This window comes from Triticum aestivum, chromosome 6B (assembly GCF_018294505.1).
Source record: "Triticum aestivum cultivar Chinese Spring chromosome 6B, IWGSC CS RefSeq v2.1, whole genome shotgun sequence".
Lineage (NCBI taxonomy): Eukaryota > Viridiplantae > Streptophyta > Magnoliopsida > Poales > Poaceae > Triticum > Triticum aestivum.
In genome coordinates, this window is record NC_057810.1 from 68940442 (window position 1) to 68961803 (window position 21362).

Here is a 21362-nt window from a genome sequence, read left to right on the forward strand (position 1 = left end):
TCTGAACGAGATGGTCATCGTCCCATCTTTGTGGTTTAGGAATATGCTCTTTTATTTTGCAAGCAGAAAATTGATTAAGGTTTGTGTGATCAAGTTTATGTGTTGCCTGCTATGCAGTGTCCCGAGCAAGAGGACCAAGTGTGGGCGGGTAGGTATCGGCAAGGCGGGCTGTCAACAGGGTGTTGGAGTTGGTCGGTAGTGGTGCACCTAACGCCATGTATGGATCAATACTCTAGGAGGTTCCATTGAGGCCCAGTCTATCCAGGTAGTTTGTTATACTACTGACTTAGATACACTTTATTTATCAAGGATTATTGTATATCATAATATCAAAGGAAAAAGGGTATGTCTATGGATGCACTTTTTATGGTCATGTACAGTTCAGAGCCACTGTTATTCATCAAGAACATAATTTAACTAAAGCTCGTTAAAAAAATTGCACATAGAAATAATCACTTTGGATTGATAGTGTCAAAAGGATGCAGAACATTTGTAACATTTCTTCCCATATTCATGAGACTTTCACTCTACTGTTGCATCACTCAAGTTTAATTTCATTACATATGTGTGCATGTATCAGCTTTCATATTTAAAGTGATATATTTAATAATTATGAGAAATTTTGCCAAATTTGCCAGGCACAAAATAGAGACATTTGGAAGCGGGACAAATATCACTGATATTTTGTTGGTCATTTTTGGCGTCGCATCTCAAATGGAATGGCACTCATGGAGGCAATTGAACCAAGCTATGGCATCATAGTTTTATCTCTCTATTGCCACTGTTGGCTTTTGCTCTCTTGTGTTCCTGCTCATATTACTGAACTTAATGTTAGCTAATTAGCTTTTGTAATCATATGACCATGCTGAATTGGATGTTGACTTGCTTCCGGGACGGGTTAGCTTTTATAATCTCATGACCATGTTGAACTTGATGATGTTACACTTCTGGTATAGTGTGAATCACTACAGGAAAATTCCGTTTTCCCGTGTGTTAGCCTATAAGCCGTGAGCTATTTATCAGGTACTCGGCTTACGTTCCCTCTAAACCGAGTGCCGGATAAACAACACCCGGCAAACAAAAAGCACTCGGCTTATAGTGTCTTGTAACTCGAGTGCCCAGAAAAGCCCTCGGCTTAAATAATGCACACGGTATTTATACAAAAAAGCACTCGGCTTATAGCGCACACTCGGCGAACATATTTGCCACGTGTCTACAATGAAGGTCGTTGACGGCGTCGTCACGGAGGAGCCTATAAACCGTGCACACCGGCATGGCTCTCGGCTTATACGCCTTATAAGCCGAGTGCTTTCTTCTAGCACACAGCTTACATGTCTTATAAGCCGAGTGCTTCCTGCATACACTCGGCTTATCCTTTGCAAATTTTTTGCAAGAACATAAGTTTTAAAATGCTTTTCATTGCATATATATATTTACCATTTAAATATGATTCCTTTCTTCTCTTTCGCACCCATTCTGTCCCGACAGTTTTAATGACCCTTATTTTCCATGCCCTCAATTTTCTCATCTCTCTCCATTTACCCTTGAATATTATTTCGGCATGTCACCATGGTCTACCCTAACACAAACCACGAGGAGTTCACCCCGGGCAAACCCCTCTAGAGTCCAGTCAAAGGCGTAGATCACGCAGGCCTTGTAGATCGGTTCATCTCCGAAAACCGTGCGAGGCAGCATCAGAAGAGCACACCCACCAGCATGTGTCCCAAATATATGTATGAAAGTGTGGTTTGATGTATACATACACAATACAACACTTTGATGCGAAACTTGCCTCACAAACAAGACAGTACACATAAAGGTTCTGCACCTATAGAGGTGTTCCACTTAGTACTACCGGTGAGGAATCTGGAGAAGGTATGTGCACAAACTTGGTGTGGCATGTCACCATGACCTACCGTAAGGTAAACCAAGTAGAGTTCACCCCGGTCAAAACCCTCTCGAGTCCGGTCAAAGGCGTAGATCGCGCGGGCCTTGCGGATTGACTCATCTCTGAAAACCATGCGAGGGAAGGTCGTAAGAGCACACCCACCTGTAGGTGGTCCAATATATGCATGAAATGGTGGTGTGATGCTTAAACATCCAACACTCAACTTTGGTGTGGCATTTGCCACACAAACACGACAATATTGTAGGAAGGATATGCACCTAGAGTGTTACCATGGTCTCTCATAACACAAACCATGAGGAGTTCACCCCAGTCAAACCCCTCTCAAGTCCAGTCAAAGGCGTAGATCGTGCAAGCCTTGCAGATCGGTTCATCTCCGGAAACCGTGCGAGGGAGGGTTGGAACAACACACCCACCTGCATGTGGTTCAAATATATGTATTAAAGGGTGGTTTGATGTTTAAATATCCAATATACAACTTTCTTGCAACACTTGCCACACAAAACACGACGGCCCCACGGGAAGGTTATCCACCTACAATGTTGATGCCACACTTGGCACCGCCGGGAGGGAATCTTGTGAAATCGTGCGCTCAAAATTATTCTGGCATGTCATCATGGTCTACCGTAACACAAATCAAGAGGAGTTCACCCCGGTCAAAGGCGTCGATCGCGCAGGCCTTATGAATCGACTCATCTCCGAAAACCATGTGAGGAAGGGTCAGAAGAGCACACCCACTAGCATGTGGCCCAAATATATTTATAAAAGGGTGGTGTGATGTCTAAATACCCAATACAACACTTCGACGCGACACTTGCCTCACAAACACGACATTTCACAGAAAGGGTCTGCACCAACAAAGGTGCTGCAGTTAGTATCGCCCGTGAGGAATCTTGAGAAGGTATGTGCACAAACTTGGTCTGGCATGTCAACATGACCTACCGTAGCACAACCCAAGTAGAGTTCACCCCTTTCAAACCCCTCTCGAGTCCGATCAAAGTTGTAGATCGTGCGGGCATTGTGGGTCGACTCATCTCCGAAAACCATGTGAGGGAAGGTCAAAAGAGCACACCCACCTGCATGTGGTCCAGATATATGCATGAAAGGGTGGTGTGATGCTTAAACATCCAGTACTAAACTTTTGTGCGGCATTTTCCACACAAACACGATAATCTTGTGGGAAGGATATGCACCTACGGTCTTGGTGTCGCTCTTAGCGCCGGCGGGAGGGAATCTTGTGAAGGCATGTGCTCATACTTGTTCCAGCATGTCACCATGGTCTACCATAACACAAACCATGAGGAGTTCACCCCGGTCAAACCCCTCTTGAGTCCGGTCAAAGGTGTAGATCGCACAAGCCTTGCGTATCGGCTCATCTCCGAAAACCGTGCGAGTGAGGGTTGGAAGAGCACACCCATCTCCATGTGGTCCAAATATATGTATTAAATGATGGTGTGATGTTTAAATATGCAATATACATCTTTGATGCGACACTTGCCACACAAACACCATAGTCCTATGGGAAGGTTATGCACCTACTGTGCGGATGCCGCACTTGGCACCGCCGGCAGGGGATCTTGTGAAGTTGTGTGCTCAAAATTATTCCGGCATGTCGCCATGGCCTGCCGTAACACAAACCAAGAGGAGTTCACCCCGGTGAAACCCTTCTTGACTCCAGTCAAAGGCGTAGATCACGCGGGCCCTACAGATTGGCTCATATCTGAAAACCGTGTGAGGGAGGGTCGAAAGAACACAGGAGAGAAATGTAGATCGCGGCGAGGGAGGGGCGGCGTCGCTGCGGCATGGCCAGATAAGTGTGGTAGTGGAGGGGAGTGGTGGTGCCCGATAGGGTTTGTTTGCGAACAAAACAGAGATTGACCGGTTTGACCGGCTTTTAGAAAAGCCGACCGCTCCAACCGGTTAAAAAAAGAAAATACTAAAAAAATATGAAAGAAAAAAGTAAAGTAAAATAAAGAAAATAGTTGTAATGAAATAAGAATGTAAACCGTGTAACACTACTTGACACTCGGCTTACATTTTCATGAAGGCGCGGGACTTAGCAAAAATCACGCGCGAAGCTGAAATCCTCTCCCTGCCCGGCTAAAATCCCCCCAAATCCACAAGCTCACTCTGTTTCCCCCCATTCCCTGCGCCGCCGAAATCCTCTGTGCCCGCCCCGCCGTCTCCGCCCACCCACCCACCGGCCGCCGCGCCGCCCCTCCTCCGGCGCCGTTCCTCTCCTCTAGATCTCCCCCGCCCCCACCCCACACATCGCCTTTTCCTCTCCCGAGCATGCCCGGCCGCCGCCGCCGCCCCCCGTCCCCCGTTCGCTAGGGTTGAGGTCGCTGGGCCTCCTCCGGCGGCAAGGTGCTCGGCGAGGATGAGAAGAACGCCGGGAACGTCTCCGCCCGGCCCGAGGTCACCGACACTGGCGCCCCGAGCACCTTCTCCTCAGGCGTCGCCGCCCCGTTCCTCTTAGACTCCGACGCTGCCGGCCACCTGCACCGCCGTCCTCTTCAACTCTTCTGCTTCGTCGACGGTCGCCACCACGCATCGAGGCCCAAGGTAGCGCCCCTCAACTCCTATCCCTCATCTGTGTTCGTGTTGTGCTGGGTCTCAAACGTATCTGAACAAAGCTACCAAGCAAGGCCTGATACGACTGAAGAAATAGAAAGTGTGCAATGTTATACCAACCGAAAATAAAAACTGTACAAGGCTTTATAGCATTACCATGGTCAAGTAGCTACCCGACCAACAGACATGATCACTGTTGTATATGTTCTAATACAAATATGCGTAGTTTGACACTGTCAAAGTAGTATTTTGATTCACTGTCTCGCATAATCAATTTTTTGTGAGTTTCAGAAATTTGTAAAAGTTCAGAAGTAAATTAAATTCTGCCAATTTGCGCCGTGATAGATACAATAACAGAGTACTTTTTAGTTAATAAAAGCTTTCACTCATGGCAGCAAGAAAAACTTGCATTCAGAGTAAAAGCTTTTAATGAGTACATATATATAACAGGTCGCAGACTTTTGATGAGTCAAAGCTTGAATTCAGAGTAGTCTGCAATTTGTTATTTGCAACCTGTTATTTCTGAGTAGTACATATATATATAACAGGGTAGCAAGATTTGAGCTGACTCGATGTTCTTGTCAACTTGGTCAGTTTGGAGGAAGAAGACTCCCAGGGACACCTCCAACTAAATTGCTCATGGCCAATTATCCTCAGCCCACATAGCACCTAGCACCGACGTGAGGTGAGGATCTCTGTCTTCCAGGACATTAAGTAAACTTTCTGGATCTCTGTCTTTCGTATCTGGATATAACCAAGAAGCTGGATATTAAGTAAACCAGGACATATTTTTGTCTTCCAAGATGTGTTCTTTTGACATATAACCAGGAAATCAAGTAAACTTCCTGGAAGGCACCTGCAATATACTCCTTAGTATCCAAGATGTAAGACAACTCTATGTTCTATGAAATTGTGCTTCTTGCCAAGAAGTTCTCGCCCTATGATTGTGAACTTTTGCATATGATTTTTTTTTTTGATAGCATATGAACTTTTAAACATGAACTTCTGAAGTGCTCTACTTTTGCATATGAACTTTTAAACATGCCCTTCTCAACTGCTTTCGTTTTGCATATGAAGTTTTGAAATTGATCTTTTGAACTGCTCTACTTCTGCATATGATCTGTTAAATGTGCCTTTTTGAACTGATTTTGTTTTGGATATGAAGTTTTCAACATGAACTAATCGCATTATTGTTTCTTGGAGCAGGTGTTAAGAAGATGCCAGGGAACAAAAAGAACAACAAAGTTGTGAGACTTGGCAATGTGATTGAAAGGTTAGGCAAGTTGACGGGGGTCATAAAGAAGGGCACCGGTGCGACACGTTCCACACAGGTAGGCAGGGCCAAACCCGCACAACGAGCCACGGTGGATGGTACCCAGGGTAGACGAAATGGTCGTACCCTTGTGTCCCGTGTTGCTAGCCCTATCCCCTCTGCCCATTCTGAGGAGGAGTCGGAGGAGGAGAGGGAGGAGGAGCTAGTTATGGAGGAGAGGGAAGAGGAGGCAGAGGAGGAGGGGGAGGAGGAGCTAGTTGTGCAGGAGGAGTTGGAGGAGGGAGAGTATGAGGTGGAGGAATCGGCAAAGCACATGGAATGGCCGGTTCCTAAGGAGACCAAAATCTAGTTGCGTGGGGTGTCCACGCTGCCTTCGCGACCATATCCACATAAGGGGATCATTGTTAAACCAGTTGGTGTGAGGTAAGTGCTTCTGTGGACTCTTAACTACGTCCTTACATTCAAGTTTTTTGCAGATACTAACTTACTTGCCTTTCCATTGTGCAGGGCCTTGGTGGTTATTCCAGAAGGCACAATCCCGCCATGACAGCCAAGCACCATCATTAGATGTCTTTGTAGGCATTATTAACCCGGCCTGGTTCCCATAGGAGACGGTGAGGAGGAGCCAGCTTGGTCTTGGGAGCATTGGAAACGCGCTCCAGATACGAAAGACAAGTGGGACAGGGAGTACCGCAGTGCTGCTGAGCGGGTGGTCAACGATTTTTGGGTAAAATTCTTTGTCAATTTTCTTAGTTATTTCTTTGCCAATATTCAAAATCATTGCATTGATAACTGTCTTATGCGAATTTATGCACTTTGGTAGGACTTCTTTACTTGCGTTGAGGGTATGGAGGATGAAGCTAATGAGGTCGTGGAGGAGATTGCCAAGAAGATTGTCCAAGACATGCCTTACGAGGCTCGCGTCAATGCTGTGGTAAAGTATTTCGCGCATGAACGCAAGATCCTTCTTAAAAAGCCGCTAGCCCGGAGAGTGCATCTCACCCATTCCATGTACATGAAGGTAGTTTCCATTTAATTACTTGTGATTGCCTCGATTAAAACAACTTAGTTTCATTCCTAAGTTGGATGTATTTGACATACTTCAGGCGGTTCCCCCGTGGTGCAACAACAAGATTCCTTGCTACTAGCAAATCATATCTAGGTGGATAAACCCAGAGTGGAGGGCCACACGCAGAGCAGCTTCGGAGCGACGTGCCTTGATGGGTGGTCCGGTACACCTTCAAGGCAACCTCAACCTCCATGCTTACGTGCAGAAGAAGGTAATAATATATTTGGCTTATGAACTTCTCAACTTGTGCCCTTATGGATATTATTGCTTCTATTGCAGAATAGGGAGAGAGGTGAGGGTGAAGAGCCGCTCAATACCTTCACGGGATTATGTCTCTCCCGCAAGTCAAAGAAACTGGAAGGGGGGTGGGTCAACCCAAGGGCTGGGTTGAGGATTGATGCATATAATGGGAAGTTCAAGGAGTGCAACGGGCCCAACTCTGATCCAGCCTCACATGACATTGATGTTACGGTTTCCCTCAAGTCGGGACAAGGCAAGAAGCGTGGGCGGTTATATGTTGGTGACGGTTCCATCCGTAAGAAGGACATTCCAAAACTTGCCCACCTCCGTGCTACCACGTCGAGCTCAGGTCCTGCTATTGAGCGTCGCCCAGAGCCTGGGCTGCACATGATGCATCAATTCCATGAATGTTTTGCTTCATTGATCTCCCTTCGGGTTTCTTCTTTGCATTGCAACGATGGTAAACTTGTTGTGATGGCATATTGCAGGCTCGCCTAGAGGAAGAAAGCAGGTTGCGGCAGGAAGAAACCAGGTTGCGGCTGGAGGCTCAGGCCAATGCCCTACTTCAACAGGAGCAAGCCATGAAAATGCAGCAAGCCCTGTTTCAGCAGCAGGAATTCATGGTTAAACAGCAGGCGGCCCTGCAGGAGACGTTCGCTCGGTTCAGTACTAATATGCAGGGTTCTACTTTGCGGATCTTCCTCCTGTTCCGCCGCTTCCTACTTTTAGCTTTGTAAGTCTTCAACTTTTCAATCATGCATCTTACCATCATGCTTAAAGATCATGCATCTTACCATCTTACCGTCTCATGCTTGAAGTGTCCTCGATCGGGAGAAGACTCCAATAACTTTGTGGTAGGTGGATCTACACCTGCCCAAGCAAGCCCAGTGACACCCACTGCGGCTCATGGTGCTTCAACCTCCACACCACAATGATCACTCGAGGTAGTTGTCTATGCTTGTGCACTATTGATGCTTGTGTCTTGTTGTTGGTTGTGCCTCTCAACTTGTACCTTGTGTATTGTTGATGGTAGAGCCCACAAATGTTGATCCTTATATTATTCATACTTCTTAGCTTCAGTTTGAAATTTATATGTTGATGCTTGTTAAATCTTGTGCCTTATTGATCTGTAATTTAACTTTGGAAATTCTTACTTGGCTTCAATTTGAAACTTATAGGTTTGCATCGTGGATGTCATCAATGGTGGGCATACATGCTGTGGTGGAAGCTGATTGCATCTTTTAGGTTGAACTCATGCTAGGTGTGAACTTGGAACTCATGATTCCATTTGTGGACTCTTGTTGCATTTGTAGGTGAACCCTTGTTGAATATGTACGCTTGTGGACTTTGAACTCATGGCCCTTTTGTTTGTGAACTCTTGTTGCATATGTACACATGTTTTTGTGAACCTTCTTTGAATATGTATGCATCTGTGGACTACTCATGGTTGGTTTGTTATGGTTGTCAACTTGTAGTATATTGTTGCTGTGAACTTTGCTGTATATATATTGTTGGTGCTCCCAGAAGCCATTTGTAGCATATAGTTGCATACGTACACAAATAAAATGCTACTAGCGCTATAAGCCGCGTGTCCCAGCGGCAAGCACCCGGTTTATAAGGCATGTATATGCCCCCAATGGGCTGTAAGCCGTGTGTCCCAGGCTACTAGCGCCATTATGCCACGACCCTGCTGGGCTGTAAGCTGTGTGTCCAAGGACGCGGCACCCGGCTTATAAGCCATTATCCGACGACCCCGCTAAATATAAGCCGGATTGGGGGCCTGCGGTTTACATTTATACCGTGTGCTTGCCTCGGCCCTCGGTTTACATATAAACCGTGCGGCTTGCCTCGGCCCTCGGTTTACATGTAAACCGTGTGCTCGCTGGCACTCGGCTTATATAAACGGACACATGGCGCAACCGTGAGTGTCCGGCTGCCGTTATATATAAACCGTGTGTTTATTGGCCCTCGGCTTACGTAGGTGTACTCGGCTTATATATAAACTGAGTGTTTTTCCCGTGGCTCTCGGCTTACCCTTGATAAGCCGGTCCTTAGTAAGCCGTGTCCTGTAAGCCGTGAAAAACACTCGGCTTATATATAAACCGAGTGCAAACCGGCATAAGCCTAGTGTTTTGGGCACTCGGCTTATAAGTTTTTTCCTGTAGTGAATATTTCTTCTTACCATTGAACTCGACAATCGGTTGTCCTGATATATGTACTAAACTTGCCTTTATATTAATGCATCATGCCGTTTGATCTTCCATGGCTTGACCATATCATTAGGACCGGCACCCTCGCGCCAAGGCGCGTTGCCGATCTAGTTAGACAGAGAAACGAACCAGGTGGAGTTGGGCCAGCCCATCAAATATCGCCAGACTCCCTGCCCCTGCGCGCCAGCGTGATCCCTGGCGCGTAGGTCCCCAAATAGGGTCCCGGGCGCATCTCGTACGAGGGCTAGACTCAGAAAAGAAAAAATCTACGTACGAGGGCGACGACTTGCGAGATGGCCAGCCGCCGCCGCCGCCGCTCGCCGAGGGCGACGCCGCTGGACAATGACGATTTGCTTTCCGAGATCCTCCTCCGCCTCCCACCGCAGCCCTCCTCCCTCCCTCGCGCCTCGTTCGTCTGCAAGCGCTGGCGCTCCCTCGTCTCCGACCCAGGCTTCCTCCGCCGCTTCCGCGTCCACCACCGTCGCAACCCTCCCCTCCTCGGTTTCTTCAACACAGGATTTCGCAAAACCTCCTTCGTGCCTACTCTCATGGCCCCCGATCGTGTCCCGCGCGGACGCTTCTCCTTGCCGTGGGGTGATGTCAGCCGCTTCAATCTCCTCAACTGCCGCCATGGTCTCGTACTCATCTCTGACGAGACGCAGCGCCAGTTCATTGTGTGGGACCCTGTCACTGGCGACCAGCACCGCGTCGCCGTTCCCGCGCCATTAGAGATCAACGGTGCCGTGCTTCGTGCCGCCGGAGACGTCGGACACTTCCAGGTGGTCTTTGTAGCAACACGCAACAACGGCATAGAACATGGACAAGAAGCACTCGTCTGCGTTTACTCGTCGGAGACCGGCGTGTGGGGTAACAGCATCTCAACACCCATTCCATTCGGGCCTAGCCGGAGCTTATTTGGCACCCATATATCTACCAAGCCAGCTGTTCTGGTTGGCAACTCCCTTTACTGGACTCTCACTGGTTTTTGTTCATCAAGTATCCTTGAATATGATCTTGAGAAGCAGAGACTAGCTGTGATACAGGAGCCTGACTATGTGCGTGAATATTACTTCACGGTTATAAGGGCAGATAGTGGTGGTCTGGGTTTCCTCAATTTGTTGGAATTCACCGCACAGTTGTGGGAGAGAAAGACCGATTGTGATGGTGTTGCTTCGTGGCGGCTGGGAAGAACAATTGAACTGGATAAACTACTTCACCTGAATCCTCCCCCGATTCCAGGTGAGTATGACGATGATGAGCAGGATGACAAGATAAGAATACTAGGGTTTGCTGAGGAAAATAATATGGTGTTCGTGGGGACATGGATGGGCCTCTTTGCGGTCCAGCTTCAGCCATTGCGGTTCAAAAGACTATCTCGAACAAGAAGTGAAACAACATTGCATTGTCATCCATTAGAAAGTGTTTATACTGCAGGTAATAGCATGCTTTACAATGTGGGTATAATGAAATCAAGTTAGTTTTCGGTAATTGGTTGATGTAAAATGTTGTTCACATCCTTTAGTAAGCTTACTATTTTTAGTGGTATTCTATGAATTATTTATTTTTCTGCTTGATGATCTCTTTAGCATAGAGATATTAATCTACGGCGCTTTGTGTCAACGCTTCAGTGGATGCATCTTCTACGCATAAAAGGCCAGATAATTTTATGTACTGCTTCAGAGCTGGAAAATTATTTGTTAGCATCTAGTTTAGCTTGTCGTCAGTTCTTATGTAGCCAGGTTCAAGCTTCCTGTCCTACACACATTTAGCAACTAGTTGTGCCAGTCATAAGTTGAATGCTCACAAAGCAAGATGATTTCCCTGACGGCTTTGGCAAACCCAACCTGGAGTTAAAGAGTGCCGGTGGAGGTCACTCGAGAAGTAAGAGACAGAGGGTCCTTCATGGACTCCTAAAGGATGGAGAAAGCTGAACCAAACTTTTTTTCGGTTGTCATTGTTCTACTATGTTGTGATTTCTATGATTGAAGCAGAGGGGTGGGGTATCTTCTTTGTCAAATTATGTAGCAATGCTGTTTTATCGACTATGTAGCATATTGTCTCTGTTTCTATCAGTTAGTCTCCAACTCTCTATCAATTTAGTATATGAATATCCATACAAATAAAATAGTTAACACAAAGATTTGCAAATCCTTTGTTACTCATTGATTGTTTGACCTTTTATCCTTTTAGAAACAGCCTTTTGTGGTGACCATGATGGACCTGAATTTCTGCACAACGCATAAGATGTATTGCTTGATCAGGTAAGCTTATCTTCTGCTTGTTTGAGGTATCTGGAATTTACTTTGTTTGTCGATGTTTTTCTATATGACCCTTTGCAAAGCTTATCTTCTATATGACCCTTTGCAAAGCTACCTGGCGTCACACTCTCATGGCAGCCTACCTCTTGGATCTCTTTTGTATGCCTTGCTTCATCATCCCTTTCTCAGTAGCTTTCCATTCCCTTTGCACTCCTTGGTACTCCTCCCGTTCCTTCTGATGGTACTAGTGCTTCTCCCTCTAACTTCTCAGATGACTGATGACATGGGCCCCTTCCTCATGCCCGATTTGATGTCCGTGCCTGCTCATAGATGAGAATGATGTCATGCTAAGTAGTAGCGGAATGAAATATTTTCCCTTTATTTTGCTTTGTTGATATTTTTGGTCTTGCCAGTTGCTATACATTTTAGATTGGCACAATACTCAAAGAGCATGTCCTCATTAATTAGACCTTATACTACTATCTATGTTTTGCTTGCAGTTAACAAGTTTTTATGGACACTTGTGCTATTCTTAGCAGGCGTGTTTAAATATTTTCTCAAGATGTATCAGTTCATCAGTCTAACTCTTGCATATGGTTTGTGCGCAGTTCTGATTTCTTCTATTTTAATGTCCACAGATGCTTATAATATAGTTTATCTGGTCAAAACTAGATGTTGCAATGGTTTGTGTGCAGTTCTTAAAGAAAATTTACACCCTGACTTATATGAGTCAACTAGAAACTCAAGGCCTGGCCTTTTGTGGGAGAATATGCTGAGTCCTTCACAAAATCGCCTGATATCTTCTATTTTAGTTACAACAGATGCTTAATAATTTTAGCTGAACACATAAAAATTCACATGGCTGGCTCATCACGAACACTGCTTTCAGCAAATTTCCACTTTTAATCTTTTGATATCATATTATCATCACTAGTGACGGTTAAGGTTTTGTTTATTTATGCTGTGCGGATCATAAAAAGTTTGACTTCTGTTTTTAAGGTTAGTATCAACGTATTTTCGCATGAGTCCCTCACAAGTCATATGCCCGTCATGACAAATACTATTTTGAATTATCTGATAAGGCATGTTGTTCAGTATATGCGGGTCATGTAGCTCTTACTTAGATCAGAGCAAAAAAACTCCTTTTTAGAAGGAACACAACTGCTGCATTCCATTAAACTTAAAGCTGGACGGATTGCCAGCGCACAGGTTCACTACAAACTGAGGTACATGACCAACTCACACAACATGGTTGCCACCCCTGACAGAGCGCCTCACGCAGTAGGTTCATGGGCTATAGTTTAAACAAGACCTTACACATACAGAAACTTTTACATAGTCATATGCAACACACAACATATATTAGCTAGAAACCTCGATGTTTCAGTTTTACTCAACATGTTGGTAAGCTAGCTGATCATGTAGCTTCTATTTAGATAAGAGCAAGGAAGTTGAGATCCAACTTCGAAAAGAGAGACGACCCCCGCGTCGCTCCGCTCGGGCGACTCGGGGGAACTCCGCGCGTCGCCGGCGGCCCCCTCCCCTGCGCCTCCTCTCCTCCGCCGCTGCCGCTGGCCTCGCCGCGGTGGCGGCGGCCCCCTGCCTCCGAAGGTGGCTCGGGGAGATCCGCGGCGGACGCGTGAGGGCCGGGTGGCCGGGGTCATCTCGGTGGCGTCTCCACTCGAGCTCGGTGCCGAGGGCGCGGTGAGCGCTGGAGGGAGCAGGGGTGGCGTCGAGGTGGCGCGCAGCCTGCTCGCCGGCGCCTGGTCGTGGCGCTCACAGGCGCTCCCCTCGGCGGCGGATCTGGCCGGCGCGCCGGATCCGGGCCAGCGGCTGGCTTTGGGCGTCGGGGCGCGGTCTCTATCCTCGGCGTGGTGGTCCTGCCATCTCCTGTGGCTGCTAGGGCGGCGTGGGGGCGGGGCCAGGCCGGTGGCCAGCCATCCCCTCTCTTCCGGCCAGATCCAGATCGGGCGTGCGAGGTGCCTCCTCTGTTCGCGTCCTCCTGCCGATCTGGCAACCACCCCCCCCCCCCCGGCGCCCCGCGCTTTCACCCCCTGTGGCTGCTCCGGCAGTCTGGTGTTGGTTGTGCGGGTGCTCGGTGGCTGTCGTTGCTGGAGGGTGGTGCCTCCGGGCGGTGGTGTCTCCCGGTCTCAACAGCGGCATGGCTTAGCAAACGGGTGGCGCGGGGTGTTGCTTCTGGTGAAAGCCCTGTGTCGACTTCGGTCGACACCGGCGGCAGCGACGCCCTTCGGCGTCGGATCCCTCCTTGGAGGTGCCGTTGTGTGATGCACTGTTCCCTGCGTACTCTGTTCTTTCTCTGGGCGAAAGCCTTAGATCCAGCTGCTGGGTCGGACGGCGGCAACGTCCTTGACGTCGTTTTTACACCTTGGTGGCACCTGTCTTCGGAGAGGCTGCTCCATGCTGTTTGCTGAGGTCTGGGAGTGGTGCTTGGCTGGTTTGAAGCGGGTGGTCGGAGGTGGTGGTGCGGCCAGTCTGGGGGTCGACGGTGGTGTGTGTCGTGCTCGAGTGCCCCTCGGTGCGTCTCTGCTTGGCGGTGCCCTGCAGCTATGCCGTTGGCACACAGGTGCCGTGGCGTCGTCTCGGCCTTGCATAACCTTTCGAATGTACCCCCGACACAGGTGGTGTCGTGGCGTTGTGCAGTCTCGGTTGTGAGGTGCCTTTCGATTGCGTTGATGGTGCAGTGCTGCGGTTGGGTTTGCTAGGCGATGCCCTTCGACTATGCCGGTGGCACACAGGTGCCGTGGCGTCGTCTCGGCCCCGCGTGTCCCTTCGAAGGTGCCTCGCGACACAGGTGGTGTCGCGGCATTGTGCAGTCTCGGATGCGTGGGCCTTTCGATTGCGTCGACGGTGCAGTGTCGTGGTTTGGTCCGGCTGGCCAATGCCGTTAGATTTCTCCTTTGGTGCTCTTTGTTGTGTTTTCCCTCGCTGTTCCCCCTGTTATGTGTGTTGTTGGCGTGGGTTATTTTCTGTTTATCTCTTCTCCCTTGTGCCCCATGTACCTCTGGTTCACTTGAACCTATATTGCGATAGGCTGCTAAAGCCTTATAGGCAAATGAATACAATTCAGGTGGGGAAATCTCCCCCCCCCCCCGTTGAAAATTCAAAAAAAGAAGAGCAAGGAAGTTCTCGATGTGTCATCATAACAATAGAACTTGAAAGGTGTGCCACTGAACCAGCCACCATCAGAAAAAAAGAGCCCGCTCCCGCTCTCCTAGGGTTCCCCGCGCAGCCGCCGGCTCCCCAGCCGCGCGTCACCGCCTCCGCGGCCGGCACCCGCCGCCACTTGCCCTCCCCCCGCCTCATCACCCCCATCCCCACCCCTCCCTTCCCCTCCCCCCACCGCCGGGCCCTGCCCGCGTGGTGCTGGCGGCGGCGGCACTGCCTTTCCCCGCGCGTCGCGCCTCCTCTGCTCGGGCGTTGGTGGCTGGCGGCGGTGCTCTTCGGCCAGTGTTGGTGTGGCCTGGCGGTGGTGCTGCTGCGTGCCGCGGTAGCTCTCGACGCGCCGGTGCGGCCGTTGGCCGTGGGGCGGCACGGTGGTGCTGGTGGCTGGCGGCACCCGCCCATCCCAGATCTGGGCCCATTTGGACCTCATATGGGTTGGGGCGGGCCGGTGGCTTGGCGTTTGGCGGCGGCACTTCCTAGTGGTGGAGAGGTGGCGGCGGTCTGCAGGCGGTGAGGCCTTTGTCGGTCGGAGAGCTGCAGTGTGGTGGCAGGACTGTCCGGGTCCACTTGGACCCGGCTGGGCCGTCGGGGCCCGGCAATTCCTCGTCGCCGCGTCCGGTCGGCTACGCTGCGGCGATGGAGGTTGTCCCCTCCTGGTCGAGTTGTGCTCACTCCCGTGGCCGGTGTCTCCTTTCCCTCTCCAGGTTTCATGTTGGCAGCTCCAGTGAGGCAGCGAGAGTTGTCCGGTAGCTGTGGTGGCACAGGATGGTGGGCGGCTGATGGGATGCTGCATTTCGAAGTGCCTGGGGTGGTGGTGGTGGTGGTCATGGATTGGGAGAAATCCCTGTCGGCTTGTTCGGCACCGACACGGTGATGCCTGCGGGTGCCGTTGGTCCTTCCTGAGGGGCGTCGGGTGTATCCCTTCCCCACTATCCCCCGTGTACCAGGGGAAACCCTAGAACATTTTCGGGCAACAACGGTGATGCCGTCTCATCCCTTCTTGATGGTGTTGCTTGGTGCACAGCGATTCGGGATGCTGGAAGCATGGTGGTACTTCTTCGGAGGGTGCAGCGGTTGCCGGGCTTCCTTTCTCCATTGACCTGCCGGTGTCGGCATTAATTTCTCTTTTTTTCTTCTTGTTTTTTCCTTTTGGGCTTATTTGTGCTGTGGCCCCAGCCAGCTGGATGTATCGGTCGTTTGCGTTATATATAAAGCAGGGGAAACCCTTTATCGTCAAAGGTGTGCCACTGCAAATTGACTGTTGTCTTATTGATGTTCTCTGTTTATAACGTTGATTTTTGTCTAATAATGCTGAGATGGTTCAGCTTTTGAGCTTTTGGCAAAATTTATACAGTGATGAAGATAATGTCTACTACTTGAATATGGCTTTTCAATGAATGATTATTACAAAAAATGGTTTGACTGATGACATTGGTTGCTCTGCAGGTATCTAGCTGAGATGCAGAAATGACTTGCTTGCTGTAGGTTCTTCCGTGTTGTGTAGGCACTAGGCAGTCATACCACAGATGCAGAAGAAGCTACAAAAACTGCTATGCACACAGCAAGCCAACAACATGTTTCTTTCTGATTCTTTCATGTCCATGAAAAGAGATACGTATGGCTGGTAACGAAATGCGACCAATTCCATCGAAACTGTCCACATATGTTCAGTATCTCAAGCCTCTCTTATGTAAGTATGGGTACCCCATATACAGTGACAAAAGTCCAACAAGTAAATGTTAAATAACCAAAGGTTTTGAAAGCAACAAAGATATTTCAGAATTACCACTTATCTAGTGGTAGTAATGTTGAAAACAGGTTATGAGGCAGTATACACCTGGATCCTGCCGAAAAGCCAACACTATTTCCAAGTCCATAATTATCCCAATACGACAGCATTAGTAAAATTAATTACAAATTTGTACAAGGATGGATCCAATTTCATTTCACTAAATTCAACCTTTACTGACAGATCAACTAGTAGGCAACCACAGAATGTTCCGGCAGCACCCGAGAGACATTAGCCAAACTTCCCCAGGCTAGCTGTTCAGGATCATTAGCCAAACTTCAATATGCACCTAGAAATTTACAGACACGTTTCCTTCCTAGCTAGGAAAGCATAGGGGGCCGAACCTACAGGTTGGCCTTTCCTAAGCATCGAACAATGTCACACATAAGCGAAAAATCAAACCAGCAAATAAACTTCAGATATTTCTGTATATAACTGAAACGACAATTAAGTTTCCAATACATGCATGTGTTTCTAGACCACCATAAGCAGAACAAAGCCACAAATTCACAAGGTAATAGGGGTTACCGCTCCCTACTGGTTACAGACCATTTCAACCTCTCTGCAGTGCACTATTATTTGAATCCAAAATCATCTTTTGCAGTTTTAACAGGGGTAACTTCATAGGTACTGGAATGACAGACGATGTAATCTTCAGGCATCAACTTTGTCTTCAAATGAACACAAGACACTAAGACTGTGCAACCTTCAGGCATCAACCCTGTCTATGGTTGTCCGAAGGGGTCGGCCACGGACAAATCATGGATATGTGCATCATACTCAGTACGACGATGTTTACTCCTGAATTCAAACTGAGCATCTCGAGTAGCTCTGTTTTCCACTTTTAGCAGCGTGTGATGATAAGCCACTGATATAGTGTTGCACTGGCCATATACTTCAAATTCAACCTTTTTGAGCACTTTTGCATGCAAAACAAAGAACCTCGCAAAGTTAACCTGTTTCTCATAGCCTACGAATGACTTAAACACCACTTTTTTGAGATGGGTCTGAAGACATTCGATTGGATGTAAAGGGTCATATTGAGGGTCATTTTTCTTATCCTTCTCATTGTGTTTTTGAAACTGTAAAATTGGAAATAAGAGGTATATGTTAAAGCTGTTGCAAACTAGACTAGATAATTTGTCAACCAAATCAAACATTCAAAGCAAGCAAAGATGAGTACTCACAATGATGTAGAGCTTTTCTAGATAAGGAAACCACCTAAGGATGTTAAGAACTGCGTTCAATTCAAGGCCAGAAGACCTGAGGCAAAAAACCTTCGCGGTGCGCATCCAGTTTGCTGACATAACTGGGCTTATTCCGTGAAGATAAACGTACAATGAACATAAACAAAAATTATCTGCGTATACAAATGACAAATGTAATATCAGAGGATGTTGTTGCTGTTACCTGGGCGACGAGCTTGGAGGCTACAGGTAACAAAGGGCCCAATATCTCTAGTTTAGGCGCCCAAATTACCCTCATAGTAACACAATCATCATCGTAGCAACTAAAAGGTAATAGTACCCTTACAAGGCAAGGGGCGTCCTCAATCACCAGCTCTGATTTTTCTTTAAAGGCATTGCGGACACCAATACTTCTAAGAGTCCGTGAGCTAACACGAAGGCATCCCTTGCCACAAACTTCGGACATGTAAAAACTCTCCAAGGCATGGCATCCAGAGAGCAGTCTATGGAAGACCTCCCATGAGATGGTAACGTCCACCAAGGATAGTTGCTTGAGGAGGGGAAAGTTCATGGAAGGCAAGATCTCATCAGGGAAATCACAATAGCTGAACTTGGTAGCGAGGAGGGTGGATGCAGAGTGGAACACGGATGGTGGCAGCGTGTTTCTTGGCTCAGAACATTGATGGGGGCACTGGTAGTTGATATCGAGCTCTTGGAGGCTGGCGAGGGCTTGGGAGTGGAACCAACTCTCCAACTGGGTGTATAAGTCGCCTTCCAGGAAGCACTGGAAGGAGAATCGACGGATGGGGACAGGGTGTTGGGAAATTATCTTGGAGACGGCGGCGGGGGTGATGGCAGAGGTGGAGACGGGGTAACCACCGGGTGGGTTGCGGACCTCAAGATTGAGGGGTGTGGAGCGCCAGAGTTGGCGCCATCGGGGGGAGAGGGCCGACATGCGTCCACCGTCCTTGGTGGGGAGGAGGGAGATGATGGTTCGGAGGATGGCATCGGGGAGCGTGTAGATGAAATCACTCGCGATCTCATCGTAGACGGTAATTCTATGGGATTCTGGCTGGTCGGGCCACCAGAGTGTAAGTGTAAGTGCCTCATCCTCCATGGCCGGCGGCTAGAGAGACGACAGACGATTTTAGCGACGCCGGGGAATGGATCAGTGAGATCGGGATCTGGGATGGAGAGCTATTTATTAGCGACCCCCCACCGCCCAAATTGGCAATCCATACCCACTTTCCTCATTTGCCTATGGCTGCCAGCTGTCGTGCGCATCAACAACGCTATCCTAGCTCATCAATGACGTAATCCTAACTGGTCAGTAGTGGACCTGTGGACGCGTGTGCCGCTCTTTATATTTTTCCTTTCGCAACCCCCAAAATACATTTTTTTTACAATTGTTGTGGCACAATTTTGTTTCAAACCTAGAAAAGTGTATTTTGCTTAAACAAAAAATACATCTATAGGTAAGCACTACAGAGAGGATGAGGCTTATCCAACCAGACGCCTGGTGAATCGGATCCCATTTTAGCTGGTCCATTACCTGGTTTTCTTCGCTAGATAGTGGGCAAAAGTTGTCCTTAAGACCATCTAATAAGATATTACATTACAAGCAAAGTTGCAGCCGTTGGAGTCGATGAGAATCACCCCTGGGGCATTGCCTCGACCAAGACCATGCAATCGGACCCCACGGTCATTCTCTACACACCTGCTTAATGTGTCGTTACGGGCCGATCTGCTCACAAGGAAGATGTGGTGAAAGGGAGAGGAGTTGGGAGTAGAGGCAGCGAGAGAGATGATAAGAATGGAGGAAGAACAAGTTCTCTCCGGTTCGGTTCAATGTCTTGCTCGATACCCTTACAACTGGCCCTCTCTGGCCTCAATAGCTCTCTCTCTCTCTCTCTCTCTCACACACACACACACACACACACACACACTATATATATATATATATATATTCTTGGAGGCATCAGTCGACGCAGTGGCAGTGCTGGCCTCGACGCTTGCTTCACTGACCAGTGGTCCCACCTCCTAGGCTGCCTGACTAGTGAGGTCCAGGGGCACAGTCATGACATGTGTCGACAACAAGATGTTTCTTTTAGTGCGCGCGCTTCCCCACGTCATGGCATCAGGCATGCAGTTTAGTCCATCCGTGTAGAAGGCCGCGTCAATGTTCAGTTTGGTTAGCCCTTCTTGCAGCTTGTACCATCCTCTCCTCTCAGTTCTTTCCTTCTCCAGTTTGTGGCTGTTATTCGTATGACAATTGCTAACCTCTCCTCCCTTGTATAGCTTCTCAATGGGGCCAGTTGTTGTCGCTCCCACCGGGTGTATCATATCTCTGCAACAACGACCTCATGTATAGAAACATTCTTCTATACCTAATAATAAAAGGGCTATTGCTTCTTGCGGTACGTCACGGAAATTGCCCCCAAATCGCAAAATGTTACCCACACCAGTGCCACCAAGTGATAAAAAACGTCTCACAAAGGGGAATCCCCGTCTGGGCCGGCCCATGCAGTAAGGACCTCTTCTTGGCAAGGAGCAAAATTCGTTCAAAGGCAATCTGTATAAGACACATTCCCAAGATATGAATCCATGTGGCAGAGAAACAACTCCCTAACTAGTGAGATTGATGTGGCTTGAAAATCTCACTTCTGGGACAACACCCTTAATGATGTGAGCGTGAAAATTAGATCCATAGTCACAACACTATATTCTTGGAGGAAGAAGTTGAGAATCTGACATGACAAAACTAGGTAGGCAATATGCTGATGTTGAAGAAGCTGAAAGCTCGTTTCAGCCTGGCGCAGGTCCCTGAGATCTTGGAGTCGGATGCATCTGTGGCGGTCTCGAAACTATGGTGCTCAGATTTTCTGCGCCCTATTTTACCATGCTGTATGACTCGACTGCAATACGATGAGGCACTCTAAAGTTCTCCGTTCCTCCACCCAAAAAGGAAAATTGTGAACCAAAGAGGCCTTCGGTGTAGGGAAGCAATCCATATCAAATTTGGACGGTGTGTTCCTTTGAACCGAATGGACTCTTAAGTGAAAAAAAAACCTATGAATTTGAATCCTAAAAAATTCCTTTGAAAATCCTTTTAACCAAAGAGGCGCTAGCCCCTCCTAAGCACCCATAGTATCACTAAAGACACAAGTATATATCTTGTTCTTATCCATGCCACAAATATATACTTTGAATACTTGTGGCCTGGAAACGTTTTCTTGTGCTACTAATTCATGAAAGCTCCAGAACAAGTCGCAAATTTTCCCGCTGATTCTTTCATGTCCATGGGAAAGATATATACATGTCCACCAACAAACAGTCGTTCATTCCATCAAAAACTGCTGACTTTTGTTCAGGATCTCAAGCCTCTTTTACTTAAGAATCTAGGATACCCCATGCACAGTGATAAGGATGCATAAAAAAACCTGGTTACAACGATGTTTAGGAGTACTACTTCTGGCAGTAATGCAGAAAACAAGTTAGGAAGCAGTGTTACACCATGATTCGTGGCAAAAAGCCAACACATACTATTTTCAGGCCATCGGCCCAAAACGGCGATGTTAGAAAAATCACTTGCAAATGTGTACAAGGATGCAATCAGTTTCATTTCAGCTTCAGGCAGAGACACATTGAGAGATCAACTAGTAGGCAACCTAAG

General features: G+C 48.0%; 1 protein-coding gene and 1 long non-coding RNA gene across 3 annotated transcripts; one reads left to right on the forward strand and one right to left on the reverse strand.

The window, feature by feature from the left end:
* The first annotated feature begins 4021 nt into the window (after nucleotides 1–4021).
* Nucleotides 4022–8520, forward strand: LOC123135838 (uncharacterized). 2 transcript variants are annotated; one of them, XR_006466271.1, is made up of 10 exons: nucleotides 4022–4471; nucleotides 5075–5165; nucleotides 5687–6176; nucleotides 6261–6480; nucleotides 6577–6774; nucleotides 6860–7033; nucleotides 7102–7411; nucleotides 7551–7795; nucleotides 7881–8006; nucleotides 8241–8520. It is a non-coding gene; the product is annotated as an uncharacterized lncRNA (long non-coding RNA). The 2 variants fall into 2 exon arrangements; XR_006466272.1 differs by having other exon boundaries at nucleotides 4070–4471; nucleotides 5075–5364.
* An 8450-nt stretch (nucleotides 8521–16970) lies between these two features.
* LOC123133518 (putative F-box/LRR-repeat protein At5g02700) lies at nucleotides 16971–18845 on the reverse strand. Its single transcript, XM_044552994.1, has 2 exons — nucleotides 17690–18845; nucleotides 16971–17584 (listed from the first exon to the last, which is right to left on the reverse strand). The coding sequence occupies exon 1, from the start codon at nucleotides 18804–18806 to the stop codon at nucleotides 17859–17861; it is 948 nt and encodes a 315-aa protein (XP_044408929.1). The 5' UTR covers nucleotides 18807–18845; the 3' UTR covers nucleotides 16971–17584; nucleotides 17690–17858.
* Nucleotides 18846–21362: the final 2517 nt, after the last annotated feature.